The following is a 19826-nucleotide window of genomic DNA, read 5'->3' on the forward strand; positions in this document are numbered from 1 at the left end:
CCCAAATCAGGAAGAAGATTGGCCAGCACAAGATCACAACCTAATCAGGGAGAGTTTCTTTCCCCCTGAATCAACCTCACAATAGTAAAAATTAGACCATAAGACACAGGAGCAGAATTAGGCTATTCAGCCCATCGAGTCTGCACCGCCATTCAAATATCAGCTGATTCACTTTCTCACTCAGTCCCCTTCTCCCCTCACTAAACAAGAAACTACCAATCTCAGCCTTAAATGCACCCAATGGCCCATCCTCCACAACCACAGCAAATTCCACAGATTTACCACCCTCTGGCTCAGTAAATTCCTGCACATCTCTGTTCTAAGCGAACGCCCTTCAATCCTGCAGTTGTGCCCTCTGGTCCTAGACTCTTCCACCATGGGAAACAACCTTTCGACATCTACTCTGTCCATGCCTTTCAACATTCAAAATGTTTCAACGACATTCCCCCTGATTCTACTAAATTCAAAATACAAGCCAAGAGCTGTCATACGCTCCTTGCACGGTAACCCTTTTATCCCTGAAATTATCCCAGCGAACTTCCTTCAAACCCTCTCCAACGCCAGCACATTCTTTCTTAAATGAGAAGCCCAACCACTAACAATACTCTCTGAGGGCTCGCCACTGCCTTACAGATCCTCAAATTGTGTGAACTTTGCTCTGTATCAGCTGATCTGTCTGGAACTCTGCAATTTCATCGGAATCTGTACTAGGTCTAAGGTAAGTACTGGTCTCCTTGCAAAACGACTTCTATTACTGAATCTTAATACATGTGTTAATGATTTTGAACTTAACCATCAACATCATGTGTGGAGAGTGAAAATGACATTTCAGGTCCACGGAGTTTGATCAAACCTTGGACCTATCCGAAATCAGCCATGCTTTAAGTTGCAGAGAAAGGATGAGTGAGTTGGAGAGAAGAGGACAGAAAACTGATTGAGATATATAGATAGGTACGAGGGGTTGCAGACTCCGGGGATGCAAGGCACCAGAAAATGGGAAGGCCCCTCCCTGTCTGAGAAGTATGAGCAGAGGGTCGGTGACCATGGCGATGGGCCAGTGAGGGGCTCTTGGTCCGAAGAATACACAGGAGGCGAGGTACCCATTGCTGCTGGTGACTGTGGTCAAAGGTCTCACACCAGGCTACGAACGGACTACTGGAGACTGGGTGAAGGGGTACCAAGTATCGGTTCTGGCATGCTAGAGGGCACTGATCGTGTCAGAGGTGTGCATCTGGAGTTCAGGTTGCTGATGGTTTGGACTTAAGGAGGTGTAGCTGCGGAGACTGCGGGAGCGCTGGGGGTGATGCCATGGACATTCAGTGACTCTGGGGGGTAGGGGGATGACGGCTCTCTTTTCCTTCTCTCTCTGGCTGCAAGGGGAAGCTGGTCAATTCTTGCTGATACTGAATCTTTGCCTTAGGACTAAAGGAAAATTTCTGTGACAATAAAACGATCTTCAATCTTGAAGACAGGAAGGGTTTGGAAGGATATGGACCAAAGGTTCAGAAAGACATAGAGCAAGTTTCTTGGCTCGCCCAGAAATCCCTCATTGTTGGCATTCACAGTGGGGGGAGGGAGTGGAAGGAGACAGACGTGCAGGGATGGAGAAAAGGCTTTTGGCACTTTGGCCTTCACCAGTCAGAGTATCGGGTGTAGAAGTTGGGAACAGTTAGCGCAATGTCTTTACAGCACCAGCGATTGGTTCCGGGGTTTGAATCCCATGCAGTCTGTAAGGAGTTTGTTCATTCTCTTTGTGGGCTCCAGTTTCCTCCCCCCATTTGAAACGTACTGGGGGTTGTAGGTTAATTGGGTGTAAATTGGGCGACATGGTCTCATGGGCCGAAAGGGTCTGTTACTATGCTGTATGTCTAAATCTAAACACAAAAGTCTGCCAACACTGTGATTGTAGGAAAAACACAAGATATGGCACAGGAACTCAGCACATCTCAGTTGTGAGATCATGTTGCAGTTGTACAAGATGTTGGTGACACCCCATTTGGAATATGGTGTTCAATTTTTGTTCACCCTTATTTGCTTTAAAACAGCCAACACCTCTGTGGTCCTACCCCCTCCCTTTCAAACAGTCAACACCTCTGACTTGTTAATCCTGTGCTCCTAACCCCGCCCCTTCCTCCCTCCTCTCCTCCCCTTTATGTTCACGTGCCTACCTGTTTTTGCTTTTACCAAATAGGGGGGCCGCAGGCCCAAAACGTTGGTTACCCTTTACTTCCTGTGGATGCTGTGTGACCTGCTGAGTCTCTCCAGCAACATTTGTGTGTTGGTTCAGTGCCCTGGCCAGCAGTGAAGCACTTAACCTGAATGGGCTACAAAAAAATTAAATCTCGGTATAAACTCCAATCAAATCTCAAACTCTAACCCAAATTCTTGTGTAGTCAAATGATGACCTGGTGGTCAAACACAGCCGAAACATTTCACAAAATGAGATAAAGTTCCCAATGAGGGCACAGACATACCAAACATCCCAATAAGAAATGGCAGCTGTCCAAGGGATTTGCTTCTTCGTGGATTCAGGAGGGAAGTTGAGCTGAAATCATGTCCTCTCAATTCACCGTGCATGTTCTCTTGTTACTGGATCGTGGGGTGATTCAGAACTTTATCTCACGTTCTGGAGGAGGGGGTGTGGTTGCACACACAAAAGAAATGACAGAAATTATTCCACCTCCATCTCAGCCAAACTGGCCTCATTTTTTTTATTGAACAACTTTAGAATCCCTATGTAAAAAAAATCCACCAGAAGTTAATGTATGTTTAAAGCCCAGGTTAAACACCACAACCTCTTTCCTTTCATCATGGCTTTGTATTTCCACCACTTTCCAATCGTTTCCCACATGTTTCAGACTCTCATGTTCCTGGCGAGGGAAGACAGGATGTCGTCAGGAATCAAGACTGACCAGGAAAGTCCTGGGATCTAGCTCCAACCTGCAGGGTTGGTCATCTAAGTCAGTGTTCCAGGAGTTTAAGAGCGGTGCTCAGATTTTTCTTGCTGGCTTGAGAGTGGGAGGAAGGAGCTCGTTCATGATTCAAAAAATTCCTGCTGGACTGACAGTACCCCCATGGAATGCCAGAATTTCTCCACCATGAAAGATCATTTCCAAGTCAAAATGTCGAAACTCCACAGTCCCCATGCAATTCACTTTAATCAAAGGCCACCTGATTGTTCTCCATCAGTGGAGATCCGATGCTTGAAGTGCAACTGGAAACGAGCTTGCACACTCGCTCAGGCATGTGAGGGGGAGGCATCCTGAGTCCTGGGGTCATCAGATCATGACGTACCAGTTGTCTCTCTGTCAGTCGGTCAGATCAGGAATCAGTTCTTGCACGCATCTTCAGCTTGTCTCGGCGGGTGAAGCTCAGGTTTCAGCTCTCTGGCACAAGTCACTGAAAGGGTTAAAAAGGCAAAACTGAGTGGCATTGGAGGGGTGGGGGAGCAAAGCAATATAAACTGAGAGGGACAATAAGGGAGGGATCTCACTGAAACTTATTGAATACTGAAAGGCCTGGATAAAGTGGATGTGTGAGAGGATGTTTCCTGTGGTGGGGGAGTCTGGGACCAGAGGGCACATGCTCAGAATACAAAAAGGTCCCTTTAGAGCAGAAATGAAGGGGATTTCTTCACCAAGAGGGTGGTGAATCTGGAATTCTCCACCGCAGAAATCTGTGGAGTCTGTCAATTGGGGATATTTAAGGCAGAAGTAGACATCTTCCTGATCAGTAAGGGAATCAAAGGTTTCGGAGAGAAGGCAGGAGAGTGGGGTTGAAAAAGAGAGTAAAGCAATCAAAATGGAATGGTGGGGAGGACTCGATGAGCTGAATGGCTTCAGTCTGCTCCAATGACTTCTGGTCTAAGGCACACACATAGGACTCTGCTTAAAGTTTATGGGCCCCTTCGCAGTGGTTTCTTCTGTACTTCTCTCGTACAGATGACTCAAAAAAATAACCATTAACAAATTTGTGTAACGGGAAGTGAAAAGAAAACAAGACTTTACCTTGAATGTCCGGTGGCCCTCAGGAGGGGTCATAGGTCCCCCTTTGTGAATGGTTGGTCTAAGGCAGGGGTGTCAAACTCAAATTCACGGAGGGCCAAAATTAAAAACTTGGACTAAGTCGAGGGCCGAACTAAATATTTATTGAAAATTTTCAACAACATCTGCATGTTTTCTCTTCTTTCAACATATGTAATGTTAAACTTTTTCTTATTAAAATAAATGTTTGATAATAGTTTTGGATAAACTCTTTCCAGAAGCATTAACAAATGAGAAATAAAATATTCAATAAATAATATTTCTCTATAGAGGATTTGTCAAATGTTGCTAGTGTGCTGTCGAATAGTAAAATCTGAGGGCTATTGAAAATATGAGAGAATAACATGATTCCTGAAACAATCAAATGGGTGACTGATTGTGGGCATGAACTCTAGCAAGGTTATTTGCTATGCCCTTTTGTTTTTTCGCATGTATACTTCAAAGCACTGGAGCCAGTGGTGGAACTTTTCTCCGGCTCGGGTGGCATCTTGATCTATCTCGAGTCTTCCAGGTTTCAGAGAAGTATCTTCTGTTAATAAAATTGATATGCCTTAAGCATGGACCAGACTTATCATTCTATAGGCTTTTATTAACAGAAGAAGCCACCTCTACTGTCCAGTGGGATAAGTTACACCATCTGTTATACCAGTAGGGTGGAGCCAATCTACAGTCATAACCAATAGCAAGCAGTCAGCATAATACATTACATTACATCACTACAGCAGGCAGGTGGGGAAGGTATGTGTGGGACTGTTGAACAGATAGATGGTTAGGGTGGGTTTAGAGATATATTGGCCAAATACAGGCAAGTGCAAGTTGTGTGTGTGGGACAGTTTGGTCAGCATGGGCAATTTGAGCCGAGGGACTTGTTTTGACGTGGTGTGACTCGATGTCCTGGAAATACATCCATGAATCCCACTGGCCAGAGGATCAGGCAAGGACCAGGGAGAAGCACAGAGCTGGGGAGAACATGATTCCTCATCCAGCCATGGATGAGGGAGGGTGTGGATTGAAATATGGAGAAAACGGTGTTCGAGCGGATGATGGGGAGGAGGGGAAGGTGGTAGACAGTTAACGGAGGGAATAGATGCTCAAGTCAGATTGTGTTTCCGGGGGATGGTTTATATTTGTGAAATAGTAGAGAATAGATTTTCGGGGCTGTCGAGAGGTGCCAGTATGGGAATGGAGCACAGATACATTTACATGAACCAGTGGTGGTGACTCCACCCATGAGAGGGGATTTCAAAACAACTGGTTGAAGGAAGGTACCAAAGAGGACCCACATACAGAAGAGGAGGAGAGGATGTGGATTGGAACAAGTAACTTGTTATTGACTGAGTGATGCAGTTTGCTTCCCAGAGTCCAAACTTATTATTTGAACCAATTCATAATTTTGAAGATAACCCTTTGCTTTTTTTTTTACCAGCTCCTTTCTTTCCCCCAGCATGATCGTGGTTTTGCTTCTCTGGAACCCAATTTGGATTTTTGGAGACATTTTCTATGAGCTCTGCCTGACCATTGACTCTTGTCAGTGTTTCAATTCGCTCTATGAAGCCAGGCTTTGTCTCGTCTTTCTCAGACTGAATCAAGATGTCGATGTAAGCCGGTGTCGATAACGGGTTTGATCTCAGAGCAATTTCCTCCAGTCTTCGAATGCTCAGAGATAATTGATCGATGAAATGCAGCACTGCTTCCTGAACCTCATCGAACTCCTCCCGAAGGGTTTCCAGGAACTTCTGCTGTGTCATCTTCTCACCACAAGCCTTCTCGTACTTTCTCTTCAGCTCATCGTACGTCCTCTTCTCCTTCTTCGTTTCATAGGAAAATTTGTACTTTTGGTTGAAGTGAACATTCCAGATACATTTTTGGGGACACACTGTACAGTACCCATTATAGTCCATGGCCACACATCGATGTTTGTCTGCATCATTCGCAATACGGCAGACATCGTGGCAGGTGAAATGACATTTCTGACAGTTGGTGATGTAATAATCGCTCCTGCTGATGTTGACCTTCACTGGAACTGTGACTTCAATTTCATACTCAAAGTCTTTATTTGCATCCAGCTCTGTCTGGTGTTGCTTCAGGGCCTCTTGAGTTTTCCGGAGTCCCTCTAATTTGCTCAACCCGACTCGGATTTTCATCTGCAACCCCTCCACTGCAGCCTCCAGCTGCTGACGTTCCCTCAGAACCTCTTTCATAAGACGTAAACTTCTCGATTCCATTTTGTTCAGAGCACTGAAGAATTTCTTCATGCTGCTTGTTCCCATCTTACAGAACATTGCATCAAAGTTATCGTCATCCTCTCCCCCACTGTCATCCGATTTGTCCTGGTTGGCAGAGTTTCCAGAGCCTGGACGCTGGGCATAAATGGGAGAATTGTTGAACTTGAAGTGCTGAGGTGAACTATTTTTGTCTATGGGACAGGGAACGTCAGCCACCTTCAAGGCCTCCAGAACGGGGGGACTCTGCCCATCTGTGAATGTCACCAGGATGAGAATGTTCTGGGCGATATCTTTGCCGAAAATAGAAAGAATCGCATCGAAGACATACTTCTGTGTGGGAGTCAGGCGGGGTAGTGAGGCTTGAGCCACAAAACACACGGCGTCGATCTGATCGATACCCTTTGGGGAGGTGAAGAACTCTCGGATCTGTTCAGTAATGAACTGATCTTGGTTTATCCCTCTGGTGTCTCCGAACCCTGGCGTGTCAATGATGGTCAGAGAGTAGTCGATGTTAAATACTACTTTAAAAAAAATATTTTTAACTCTATGAACCATACTAACCAAAATACACACAAACATTTCCCTCTTGAGATTATTATTTAATTTGATACCTAGGTATCGGATTGCTTGTGTTTTCCATTTAAATGGTGATTCTTTTTTTAAACTTTGTGAAATCCATATTATTCATTGGCATCGCTTCACTTTTATTTGCATTGATCTTGTACCCCGATATTTCTCCATATTCCTTCAATTTCTTATGTAATTCTTTTATTGATAATTCTGGTTCTGTTAAGTATACTATGATGTCATCTGCAAATAGACTGATTTTATATTCCTTCTCTTTTATTTTTATCCCTCTTATTTTATTTTCTGTTCTTATCAGTTCTGCTAGTGGCTCTATAGCTAACACGAACAGTGAGAGAGATAGTGGACATCCCTGCCCAGTTGATATGCTTAATTTAAATTTGCTTGATATGTATCCATTTACTGTCACCTTCGCCAATGGTCCCTTATATAATGCTTTAATCCAATTGATATATTTCTCTGGTAGGTTGAACCTCTGTTGTACTTTGAATAAATAATTCCATTCTACTCTGTCAAAGGCTTTCTCTGCACCTAAGGCAACTGCCACTGTTGGTGTCTTGTTTCCTTGTACTGCATAGATTAAGTTAATGAACTTACAGATATTGTCCGTTGTTCATCTTTTCTTAATAAATCCAGTTTGATCTAGTTTTACTATTTTTGGTACACAGTTGGCCAATCTCTTTGCTAATAGTTTAGCTATTATCTTATAATCTGGGTTAAGTAGAGATATTGGTCTATATGATGCTGGTGTTAGTGGATCTTTCCCCGTCTTTGGTATTACTGTAATTATTGCTGTTTTGCATGAATCTGGCATGTTTTGTGTTTCTTCAATCTGGTTCATTACTTCCAGGAGAGGAGGAATTAATAAGTCTTTAAATGTTTTATAGAATTCTATTGGGAGTCCATCCTCTCCTGGCGTTTTATTGTTCAGTAGTTTTTTAAATATATTCTGTATTTCCTCTATTTCAAATGATTTTATTAATTTATTTTGCTCCTCTTCTTGCAATTTCAGTAGTTCAATTTTAGCTAGAAACTCATCTATTTTGTCTTCTTTCCCTTCGTTCTCAGTTCAATATAGTTGCTCGTAGAATTCCTTGAAGTTTTCATTGATCTCTGTTGGGTTATATGTAATTTGTTTGTCCCTTTTCCTTGATGCCAATACCGTTCTTTTAGTTTGTTCTTTTTTAAGCTGCCAAGATAGTATTTTGTGCATTTTTTCTCCTAGCTCATAATACTTCTGTTTTGTCTTCATTATGTTCTTCTCCACCTTATATGTTTGTAGTGTTTCATATTTTATTTTTTTGTCCGCCAGTTCTCTTCTTTTTTGTTGTATCTTCCCTTATTGCTAATTCTTTTTCTGTACTTGCTATTTCCCTTGCCAGCTGTTCTATTTCCTGATTGTAGTCCTTCTTCATCTTAGTTACATAACCTATTATCTGCCCTCTAATGAACATTTCATTGAATCCCACAATATAAATTTGTCTTTCATTGATTCCGTATTTATTTCAAAGTACATTTTAATTTGTCGCTCAATGAATTCTCTAAAATCCTGTCTTTTAAGTAGCATGGAGTTTAATCTCCATCTATGCATTCTCGGTGGGATGTCCTCCAGCTCTATTGCCAATAACAGGGGTGAGTGATCCGATAACAATCTAGCTTTATATTCCATTTTCCTAACTCTCCCTTGGATGTGGGCTGACAACAGGAACAGGCCTTGAGTATGTTTTATGTCTACCTGAATAATATGAGTATTCCTTCTCCTTTGGGTGCTGTCTCCTCCATATATCCAAAAGTTGCATTTCCTGCATTGATTTAACCATACATTTGGTTAATTTGTTCTTTCTGCTAGTCTTTTTTCCAGTTTTATCCATCTTTGAGTCCAAATTAAGGTTAAAGTCCCCTCCTATCAGTATATTCCCCTGCTTATCTGCAATCTTCAAAAAGATACCTTGCATAAACTTTTGATCCTCTTCATTAGGTGCATATATACTGAGCAAATTCCAAAATTCTGAATATACCTCCCTGCTGGATCTATTATTTCCTCCTCTATTTTGATTGGTACGTTTTTATTGATTAATATAGCTACTCCTCTGGCTTTTGAATTATACGATGCTGCCGTCACATGCCCTACCCAGTCTCTCCTTAATTTCTTGTGTTCCACTTCAGTTAGATGTGTTTGCTGTACGAATGCTGTATCAATTTTTTCTTTCTTCAGTAAATTTAACAGCCTCTTCCCTTTGATTTGGTTATGTATTCTGTTAATATTTATTGTCATATAGTTCAACATGTCCATTTCATACTTTGTTTACCTCTCATTTCCCTTTCCTCATCACCACCTTCCCTTCTTATCCATTTCTGATTTTTTTTTTGAACACATTGTAAGACAACACTTCTAAAACATAAAATATTTCCACTATTTCCACATCTAAAATTCCCTTAACCCCAAATGCCCCTCCTCTCTGAGTTTCCCCTTATCCCTTGCTGGGCAACCACATCTCCCCTCTCCATTTGGATTGTGAACCTGCTCGCAAGCATCAACTGATTTCGCAGTGATTGTTATTCTCCCCCACCCAGCCCCCTCCAGAAAAGACTTTTATCTTCACATATAACAAAGCTCACCTTCTTAATTCCCCCTTACTTCCTTTCTTCCCTTTCTTCCCCTTCTTAGTTCTTACTTATACATTATTTTTCTTCTTTATATGAAGTTTGTCGTCGTTCTTTGTTCTTGTTACATCTCTTCATCTCTCTGTCTGTTTTGCAGACGTTCTGCAAATTCTCGTGCTTTCTCCAGATCCGAGGACAGTCTGCTTTGCTGCCCCGGGATAACTATTTTAAGCACCACTGGATATCTTATCATAAATTTATAGCCTTTCTTCCATAGGATCGATTTTGATGCATTAAACTCCTTCCTCTTCTTCAGGAGCTCAAAACTTATGACTGGATATAAAAATTTTTTTGACCTTTGTATTCCAGTGGCTTTTTGTCTTCTCTAATCTTTTTCATTGCCTTATCCAATATATTTTCTCTTGTCGTATATTTCAGGAATTTTACTAGAATGGATCTTGGTTTTTGTTGTGGCTGTGGTTTTGGGGCTAATGTTCTGTGTGCCCTTTCTATTTCCATTCCTTCCTGTATTTCTGGCATTCCTAGGACCCTGGGGATCCATTCTTTTATAAATTCTTCCATATCTTTGCCTTCTTCATCTTCCTTAAGACCCACTATCTTTATATTGTTTCTCCTATTATAGTTTTCCATTATATCCATCTTCTGAGCTAACAACTCCTGTGTTTCTTTAACTTTTTTTATCAGATTCTTCCAATTTCCTTTTTAAGTCGTCCACTTCCATTTCTACGGCTGTTTCTCGTTCTTCCACCTTGTCTACTCTTTTCCCTATTTCTGTCATGACCAGCTCTAATCTACTCACTTTTTCTTCTGTACATTTTATTCTTCTTTTTATTTCATTAAATTCTCGTGTCTGCCATTCTTTTACTGCTTCCATATATTCTTCAAAAAATGTTCTATCTATGTACAGTCCATTCCCTTTATCTTCTATTTCTCTGTGCAGAGCTTGATGTTCTCCCTCCTCTTCTCCTGTGTTCACTCCAGGACCTGTGTCCTCTACCTCTCTTCCTTGTATCTGTGTCTTTTCTGACTTTCTTGTTGGGCTGTTGGTCTCAGTTTGCTGGGTATTTTTTTTAATGGTGTCTTGATGTTGATCCTCTTCCTCTGGCTGGTCACCTGCTGTGTCTCTGATTTCCTTTTTTCATTCTCCTCCCTCCCGTTCCCTTTATTTTCTGTATCTTCTTGCTGGGAGCCCTGCTGTCGGGTCTTTCTCAGTTGGTCCCCCCTCCCGTCAGTGTTGTCTTTGTCGTGCGCATCGCTGTTTGGCTCCATGAGCCATCCTTGTCATCCTATGTTTGGTGGGTCGCGACCCTTCAGGCTTTCCACTGACCTCAGGGAGTGGACTCCTCTTTCCACGGCGGGTCCCTGCTTCTTCATCCAGGTAAGGCCTTCACCTTTCTCTTCCGGCATCTTTCCTTCTTCTTTTCTTCCTGTTGTTTTTGGCTTTTCTTTCTTTGGTGCCATTTCCTCCACACTTTTATTTTTTATTTGTTGTGGTTTGTGTGTCTGTGGCTTTGCTTTTTCTTTACTTTTTTCCTTCTTTTCTGGAGGGGGCTGATATTCTACTGGCCATTACTCCATCACGTGACTCCTCCTGATGTTAAATCCTACTTGATGGTGGAGTTCTTAGGCAGTGATTGAGGATGTCTGACTTTCAGCTTGCGATTTTTCAGTCACTTCCTCTATTAATTTGTATCTAAAGTTGTCTCCCCATTCCACGCCCAAGATGTAGTTGACCATCCCATTGATGAGAGTTGTCTTTCCTGACCCTGTAGCTCCCAGAACCATAATTGACTTCATTCTCTTTGTTTTGGATGGATTTCCAAAGGAGCATTTCACCAACTGTTTGGACTGATCTAACATCATGGACCTTTGTGGTCTGAGTAGAAAAATGGAAGGATTGGCCTTTGAATCCAGTTGAGATTTGGTGAGAAGTTTCACCACTAGTCTGTTTGGATCATAATTTATTTTTATTAAAACCTCTTCACTTGCTTCACTGGATCCTGCTTCTCCACAGTGAGCAGACACTTGGACTCTGTATGTGACATTCGGCTTCTGTTCCTTTAAAATATACTGACATTGCCTGCCGGTTGTCCATACCTCCTCACACAATCCACCCTCCATGTGGGATGAAGCTGTTGTTTCCTTTCTCCATACAATCTTGTACAGAATTATTTTAACATCAGCTCCAATCTGACTTGGGATGACCCAGGAAAGTATAACAATGGATGTACAATCCTGGAAGATAGGTTTACCAGGTGGGCTTGTAGGACGTGTGACAACACTGTTGCTACAACTCGCCTTACTGACCCCAACCTTAGTAACTGCTTTGTATTGGAATTGATACTCCTGATGTGGCTGTAACCCAGATACTGTAAAGGTCTGGGATAGCTCAGGCGTAAAGAGAGATGTCCATTCCTCCTGCTGCCTACTGCGGTACTCCACCTTGTAACCCACAATCTCGCCAGCACCATATCTGGGAGGCTGCAACTGCAGTGTCATGGAGTCGTGGGTTATTCCAACAGCCTTAGGTCTCTCGGGTTGTGACGGGGGTTCAAAGTATCGGCTCCTCACACAACTTCCCTCGTACAGGTAAATGGAAGCTCCCGTGTTGCTCTCACCCTGCACAGAAGCAACAAGGAATTTCAGTTTCCCACCTTCTCTGTTGGCTGTTGCAAAGTCCAGGAACAGTCGAATCTGCTCCCTCATCTTCTGGGTTACAGATGGTGAGTAAAACCACTGCTCGCTGGGTCCTGTTGCATGGGTTCCTTCAGCCGGCTTTGGTGCCTGCATTGTCTGAGCTGTGTGAGATTGGAGGTAATTAGCTGCCTCTGACAGATAGAAATCCTCCTGTTGCAAGGTTGTAAATGTGAAGTACACCATGTAGTCTAAACCTGGATCTAACAGCTCCTTATCCAACTCACTTGTTGCATTACAGGTATATCTTTCAGGGTCTGGAGATAATACCCCACTGTCCTCATCTCCCGTTCCTTGTCATCCAGCCATGTGGTCAGGGACTGCTGTCTGAACGGTGACTGTTCCTTGTTCTTCAGAATATCCGCCAGTGACCTTTCTTCACGCCCACCTCCCCGAATGGACGGCAAAACTCTGGCTAAAGTCTTCTGGAAAACCAGTTTGTATTCCAGACACATCTCCCGGCACTGCAGTATCCTGTCCCCGATCTGAGGAAACTGACTGGTGACGTTGTCTTTCATCAGATCGTTGTACCTCATCACTGCCTCGCTGAGTTGTTCCAGAACGTCCTGGCAGCAATTGACCAATCCCACACATCTCCCTCACCAAATGGACAGCTTTTGAGTCCAGTTTATTGAGAGGACTGTTATGAGCACTGAATGCTCTCCACCTGACCCCAGTAAACTCGGGAGGCTTGTGTATATATTGATGACCTCTTGGAATGTGGTGGGATTGTTCTTCAGTGAGAAATCCCCATAAAAGGTACAACTAAATTTTTTGGCCTTGGACTTTTGTTCATCTGTCATTTTTAGGGAGGCCTCTCCCTGAATCGCAATCATTGGGAGACATTTAACCATTGCCTCCATATTACCCTGAATATCCCGTAGGTTCTCCGTTGAAGAAGTAATTTGATCAACCACAAAGAATGCATGCGCCCCGTACAACACGGCTGTAACCACATGAGTTGCCGACCCCTCATCAAACACACTCGGGTAGGTGATATTCTGCCTCCCCAAGTGACTCATGGTCAGTTGGTCAAACCTGATTGTCCCTTTGTACTGAAGGGTAACTCGGGCCTGTTGTACTGAGCCCTTTGTGTCACTGAGATATTTTGCGGATCCTTTCACCTCCATTAACCCACCCAGGAAACTCGCTTTCAATGATCCCGACACGCTGAGCGCATTGGCTTTCTCCTCCATGGAGTCAGATGCAATGATGTGCATCTCCGTGCTGGGCTGATCTTGACTATTGAGGTTGCTCTGTAGGGTTTGTAAGTCCCACAAGGTGATGCCTGTAGAATAAGATAGGAAGAAATATTGAGGTAAATTGCATAATCCAAGTGAATATCTTCTCTGCAGATTCATTTTCAACTCAGGCTGTGTTTTGGACTGAAAGTAGAAACACAAGCCCCACTGGACTCATGATTTCTCTGCTTTGGGACAGGTTCCTTTCAATGTCAGAACTTTCCTCATCACCACTTAGCTGGCAGACCCTCCAATTGCTCACCCGTCTGGTTCCAGTGTAAAGCTGGATCCATATCTGTGGCATGAACAACACTTGGCACTGATCATCAGGTCTATGTTGAGTTATGAATGAAATTGAATTTTTTAAAACTTAAAGTTTAAATGTAGACATACAGCACGGTTACAGGCCATTTCAGTTCACGAGTCCGAGCCGTCCACCCAATTACACCCAATTAACCTACACCCCCGGTCCATTTTGAAGGGTGGGAGGAAACCAGAGCCACCAGGAAAACATACTGTTACAACCTACACCAGCAGCAATAGAAATTCACCAAGACAATGGTACTTTAAAACGAAGGCCAATCAGCTCATGGATCGCAGGCAAGTTTGCAGCACATCTGACTGTGAGGGCTTTGGGTCCGCGGAAAGCCCACAGCCTGGAGGCTGATATCATAAAGGTCAGGGGAGTTGCAAGCATTATTGGGTTTCACCAGAGCACTTGACACCATTTTACCTTCAATATGTTTAAGTGTCACAGCTTTTTTTTGTATGGTAGTTAACATATGACTGCAGTTTTCCAACATTGAACCTCTTTCTGGGGGCTTTATTGTTCCTGGGCTTTGGCTTGAAGTGAAGGTTGAGCTTGCAGCGAACCAGCCGGTGGTCAGTGTGGCATTCCGCGCTAGGCATGACCCTGGTGTGGAGCACATCTTGTTTGTCACTTTCTCGCACCAGGATGTAGTCCAGGAGGTGCCAGTGTTTGGATCGGGGATGCATCCAGGTGGTCTTAAGGCTGTCCCTCTGCTGAAAAAGGGTGTTTGTAATGACAAGCCGCTGTTCTGCGCAGAGCTCCAACAGGAGGCGCCCATTGTCGTTGCACTTGCCGACGCCATGCTTGCCCAGGATTCCTGGCCAGGTTTGTCATACCCACACTCCTGTTCGGCTCCGAATCATGGGTCCTCTACCGGCACCACCTACGGCTCCTAGAACGCTTCCACCAGCGTTGTCTCCGCTCCATCCTCAACATCCATTGGAGCGCTCACACCCCTAACGTCGAGGTACTCGAGATGGCAGAGGTCGACAGCATCGAGTCCACGCTGCTGAAGATCCAGCTGCGCTGGATGGGTCACGTCTCCAGAATGGAGGACCATCGCCTTCCCAAGATCGTATTATATGGCGAGCTCTCCACTGGCCACCGTGACAGAGGTGCACCAAAGAAAAGGTACAAGGACTGCCTAAAGAAATCTCTTGGTGCCTGCCACATTGACCACCGCCAGTGGGCTGATAACGCCTCAAACCGTGCATCTTGGCGCCTCACAGTTTGGCGGGCAGCAGCCTCCTTTGAAGAAGACCGCAGAGCCCACCTCACTGACAAAAGGCAAAGGAGGAAAAACCCAACACCCAACCCCAACCAACCAATTTTCCCTTGCAACCGCTGCAATCGTGTCTGCCTGTCCCGCATCGGACTGGTCAGCCACAAACGAGCCTGCAGCTGACGTGGACTTTTTACCCCCTCCATAAATCTTCGTCCGCGAAGCCAAGCCAAAGAAAGAAAAGAGTTAACATATATTCATTTCCAGCTTTCATCTTGGGCAGAGGGCCAACACCATCCACAATAACTTTAGAAAAAGGTTCTCCAGAAGCAGGAATAGGTTTTAAAGAGTAGATTAGATTAAAGGAGCCACTGAGGGACCTTGATTAGGTTTCCCAGCAACCTGACCAGTGTGACAGGTCCGACAAAATGTCCCAACATCTTTTCTTAAGCGAGGCCAATAAAATTGTTTCATATTGTTTCATAGTTTTGTTTACCCCCAAATTACCACCTAAAGGTGTACTGTGGGCCAAGGTTAAAATCTCATTGCTATAGGCTTTAGGAATTACAACCTGGTGAACAACTGCTCCATCTTCATTGGCAGGGATATCAGGTGATCTCCACTTCCTCATCAACACGCCTTCCTTGAAATAATATCCAACTGGCCATTTTGTCGGCCAAGAGAGCTTTATCCCTCACTTCAGTAAGCTCAGGATCTCTTTTCTGCCTCTCTAGAAGCTCCTTTCGAGATAACGACCAATCTATTGGCAGATCACTACAACCTAATTTCTGCTGTTCACTGGCACAGAACTCTGGCCCTTTAAAATCATTTTGTACATCACTGTTTTCACGGGCAAGCTTTTTCACCATTGCCCACGGTACTGCACATGCTGTGTCTGTATCCAAATCTGTCTCTGTCTCATCAATGACTGGCGTATCTGATAACCGCACTGCAGGAACAACTTGTCTGATAACAACAAAATCCCATCCACTGCTAAACTTGATCTGATTCCTATCCTATCAAGTCCATTAACTAATTCTGATTTCAACATTATCTTGTGCAAAGATATCGACTCCGAATCACGCCCCAAACCTTGAATCAAATTCATTTAACCCATGAAAGTCTTATCACCAAAGTCCAAAACATTGTCTTACATGAGTGACTCGGCGGCCCCAATATTCCAAAAGATTTTTACTGACACTGGTGACGCTTCCTTTAATCCTTTTAACATGGAAGGTTTGAATTCCTTCCTGATTTTACCAGCAGGACCTGACATTCTTTTACTTCCGTATTTTTCATCTCTTTGAATACAAGCATCTGGTCCTACTTCCTTTCTTTCTCTTTAACACAGTACAGTTTGTTATTACGCAAAGGTTTTTCCTTCTCTTGCCCTCCTTCTTCTTTACCTCTAGCACCACTTCCCCATTTATTACCCTTTTGGAATGTTTTATTGGGTACAAATCTAACCTTGTGAGATAACGCATACTCATCTGCTAATTTAGCAGCCTCTTGCCAAGTTGTCACTCCCTTTCATCTAAATATGCTTTTATGTCATTAGGAACACACCTTTTAATTTCCTCAACTCTTTTAGTCTCTTATAGTCACCATTTATTTCTTTTGATGTGCACCATCGATCAAAGCACACAACTTATCACAGACATAATCCAAAGAAGACTGATCCACAATTTGTTTACATTCCTGATTTTTTGTTGATAAACTTCTGGAACCAATTCACAAGCTTTAAGCACAGCTTGCTTTACAGTCTCATCTTCAGTGGCTTGTTGAACTGTAAGGGCCGAGTCCGCCTGCTGAGCCTTCCCGTTAATTACATTCTGTAACCCGAGGGACCAACGGTTTCTTGGCCATTTCAGACTCTCAGCAACTTTCTCAAAGTGCTGAAAATATTTATCGATGTCAGCCTCATTGAATGGAGAACTAACTTCACCTCTCATCTAGACATAAAACTCTCACAAAGACTGAGAGATTAAATTCCTTCAACTCTCATCCTTTCAATCTCCCTTTGTTTTGCTGCTTCCTCAGCTCTACGTGCTTCCAATTCTAGCTCTCCTTTCTTTTGTTCTCTCTCAAACTGTTTCTGCGTTTCAGCTTCATCTCTTCTTCCCTGTTTTTCTCCTTCTCCTCTTTGTTTTGCAGCTTCTTTCACCTATTGTTCACCTATTATTCTTTGGACCTCAGTTTTTCTCATCGACACTTTTATCTCCATAAGTTTCAACTCCTGAGCAATAATCAACAAATTAACTTATGCTTTTTGCACCCCGACTTCTGCTCCTACATCTTGTGATGTCTTGTGACATTTGCTGGGGCAATAGAATGGGGAACTGAAATGGGTGGCCTTTGGGAGATCCATGCTATTGCAGTGGAGAGAGCGAAGATGCTCAACCAAGCAATCTCTGGGTCTGCATTCAGCCTCTCCAATGTAGACGAAGCACCTCGGTTGTGGTGTCAATTAATCCACTGACCAGAGGAAACCCACATGGGGAGAATGTACAAACTCCTTACAGACAGTGCCAGATTCAAAACCACGCCACTGGCATCGTTATAGCACCCAGATCTTAGAGGTCTGTTGGGCCATTCCCTTTGAGGAACTGGCATCAGTGCAACTGCTGGTCAGGTCCTCAGCTTCTTCCCAGGCTGAGCACCAGGATGGAGAACCCTCCCTTAGGTTGCCCTCCTTGGATTGAGTTTGGGAACCTGCACTTTACGCCACACATCCACCACATGACATTCCCCTACCTGGGATCAAAGAGTCCGACCGACAGTCGTACAGCATTCCCAACTGGAAAGGGCGGCCCAGCGCAGACAGGTGCAGGATGTCATTCATTGTTGCCCCGAGAGTGGAGACCAGGGAACACCAGTGTCCTGAAAGTGAAGATGTGGAATTGGAATATAAACAGTAAGGTGAGATAGGTGAGAGAGAGGGAGAGTAGCAATGAGGGGGAAAGTGGGAGGGGAGGGGGAATAGAAATAGAGAAAGAGAGAGGGGGAAGGAGAGAGGGGGAGGGACAGGACAGAGAGAATTAAGATGGATGGATGCACTCAAATGCACACACAGATACAGATACATACACATACACAGACACACACACACACACAGATACACACATGCTCTCTCACACATACCAGACACGCACACAAACACATACTCACATACACACTCATCCAGACACAAAGATACACTCACACCAACACATACTCTCACACAGCCTCAACCCGGCACAAAGAACTCCAACTAAATGAGTTGAGTAGAAGGGGTGAGCCGGAGCTTGGGAGTGGAGAGGAGTTTCCGGGAAATCACCAGTCTGGGTCTCTGGCAAGAGATAAGAAGAGGGAGGTGGTTAGAGGGGAGAGGAGATGGGTGAATGGGGAAAGGGGGAAGAGAGAGGGAGGGAGAGATAGAGGGTAAAAGGCAGCAGAGAGAGTAAAGGGGGAGAGAGAGGAAAGGAGAGTGGTGGAGAAAAGGAGGGGGAGAGGGAGATGGTGAAAAAGGGTGTGAGGGTAGAGAGAGAGTCATTTTTCGAGAGAGGTTAAGGGAGAGCGGAGAGAGGAAGGGAGGGAGTGAGAGACGGAGAAAGGAGGAGAGAGGGAGGGAGCGGGATGGGAAGAGGGAGGAGAGAGTAGGAGGGGACATGAGACCATGTAATGGGAGATCGAGAGAAAGAGAATGGGAAAGATGGAGGGACAGAGAGAGGAAGCGAGAGAGATGGGTGAAAAACTGAACAATAATCTCTCTCTCTATCACACACACAATCTCTCACACACATGTACACCCATGCACAACCGCATGCACACACACACACTTGCTCACAAAACACACACACTCAGCTATTTCGATGCTTGCACCCAACCGATGGTCGGTACATGAAACTGTTTCACTTACTGGGAGATGTGGTGTTGGTCTACAGGTGAGGGGGGATTGAAGGTGATGGGACGAGTGGTCTCACTAGGAAACCGTCCTGCACGGTCAGAACGAATGACAGACTCTGAGCCTCACAAGTCCGACTGAACGCCTCGGGCGGCCAACTCCGCTGGGCCGAGGAGTGATCAGCAACCTTGACCCCAAAGCAAGCGGAGCTGCCCACGGGGAGGGTGTATTCTGGTGCCGGTCCCACCCCGCGTGGGTTCTGCCAAATATCCTTTCCATTTCATTTTCGGTTGTAGAATCGCTGCTTTCCAGGAAATACAAAGATCGACCTCTTGCCCAACGGAAAAGAAATTAAGGACAATTCCTGGCGGATCAGAGATTCGGAGGTTGAGTCAACAGCCAAACCCAGAGTCGTCAATCCTGATTCATTACCGGACTGAGCGGAACAGTCGTGGAGCAGTGGGGGGAGAAAGGGGGAGAGAATAGGGGAGTGGAGGAGGACATAGGGGAGTGGAGGAGGGCATAGGGGAGAGGGAGAGAAGGTGATGGGGAGGAGGAGAACCGGAGGGGAGTAGAACCAGGGGGAAGGGGAGGAGGAGGACCCGCCCGCCCGAGAGGGTAGATCAGTGAGTAAAATATTTGTTTTATTTAAACACTGAATTGATTTGTAAATTGTGCCCCTCTATTCAGGTCAGCAGATGGGAGGGTCCAGTCAACCCTCCCTCCCTCCCCAGTCAGCTCCAACACCCCAGCCCCACCCCAATTCAGTCCACCGCCCCACCCCTAGCTCAGACCAGCCCGGTTTTAATGGGCAAAATAGTCGGCCCCAATGAGAAGCTGGAGTAACCCGGTGAAGTGCTGGTGCTACACTCCAGCGAGCCCTGGCAGCACCGCACCCCTGATGGAAACATTAAATTTGAGACAGGAATCGAAAACATCATAAAATGTGTAGTTGCTTTGGTGACCCTAGTGTTGCAGGTGGGTGGGTACATGAAAGC

General features: G+C 44.6%; 1 protein-coding gene across 1 annotated transcript; it reads right to left on the bottom strand.

The window, feature by feature from the left end:
• Window positions 1-12771: 12771 nt before the first annotated feature.
• LOC138753030 (verrucotoxin subunit beta-like) lies at window positions 12772-19352 on the bottom strand. Its single transcript, XM_069915624.1, has 6 exons — window positions 19261-19352; window positions 18958-19159; window positions 18844-18862; window positions 18160-18273; window positions 17700-17825; window positions 12772-13460 (listed from the first exon to the last, which is right to left on the bottom strand). The coding sequence occupies exons 1-6, from the start codon at window positions 19350-19352 to the stop codon at window positions 12772-12774; spliced, it is 1242 nt and encodes a 413-aa protein (XP_069771725.1).
• Between the last annotated feature and the right edge of the window lie 474 nt (window positions 19353-19826).

Source organism: Narcine bancroftii, chromosome 2 (assembly GCF_036971445.1).
Source record: "Narcine bancroftii isolate sNarBan1 chromosome 2, sNarBan1.hap1, whole genome shotgun sequence".
NCBI classification, from domain to species: domain Eukaryota; kingdom Metazoa; phylum Chordata; class Chondrichthyes; order Torpediniformes; family Narcinidae; genus Narcine; species Narcine bancroftii.

Bases quoted from the DNA above. Each gene is read 5' to 3' on its own strand.
- LOC138753030 (XM_069915624.1), bottom strand. From the start codon at position 19,352: ATGCCCTCCTCCACTCCCCTATGTCCTCCTCCACTCCCCTATTCTCTC. The intron at 19,160-19,260 runs GTAATGAATCAG...CCGTTGGGCAAG, and splicing joins CGACTGTTCCGCTCAGTCCG to AGGTCGATCTTTGTATTTCC. The intron at 17,826-18,159 runs GTATGTGTTGGT...CTTCACTTTCAG, and splicing joins CGGGTTGAGGCTGTGTGAGA to GACACTGGTGTTCCCTGGTC.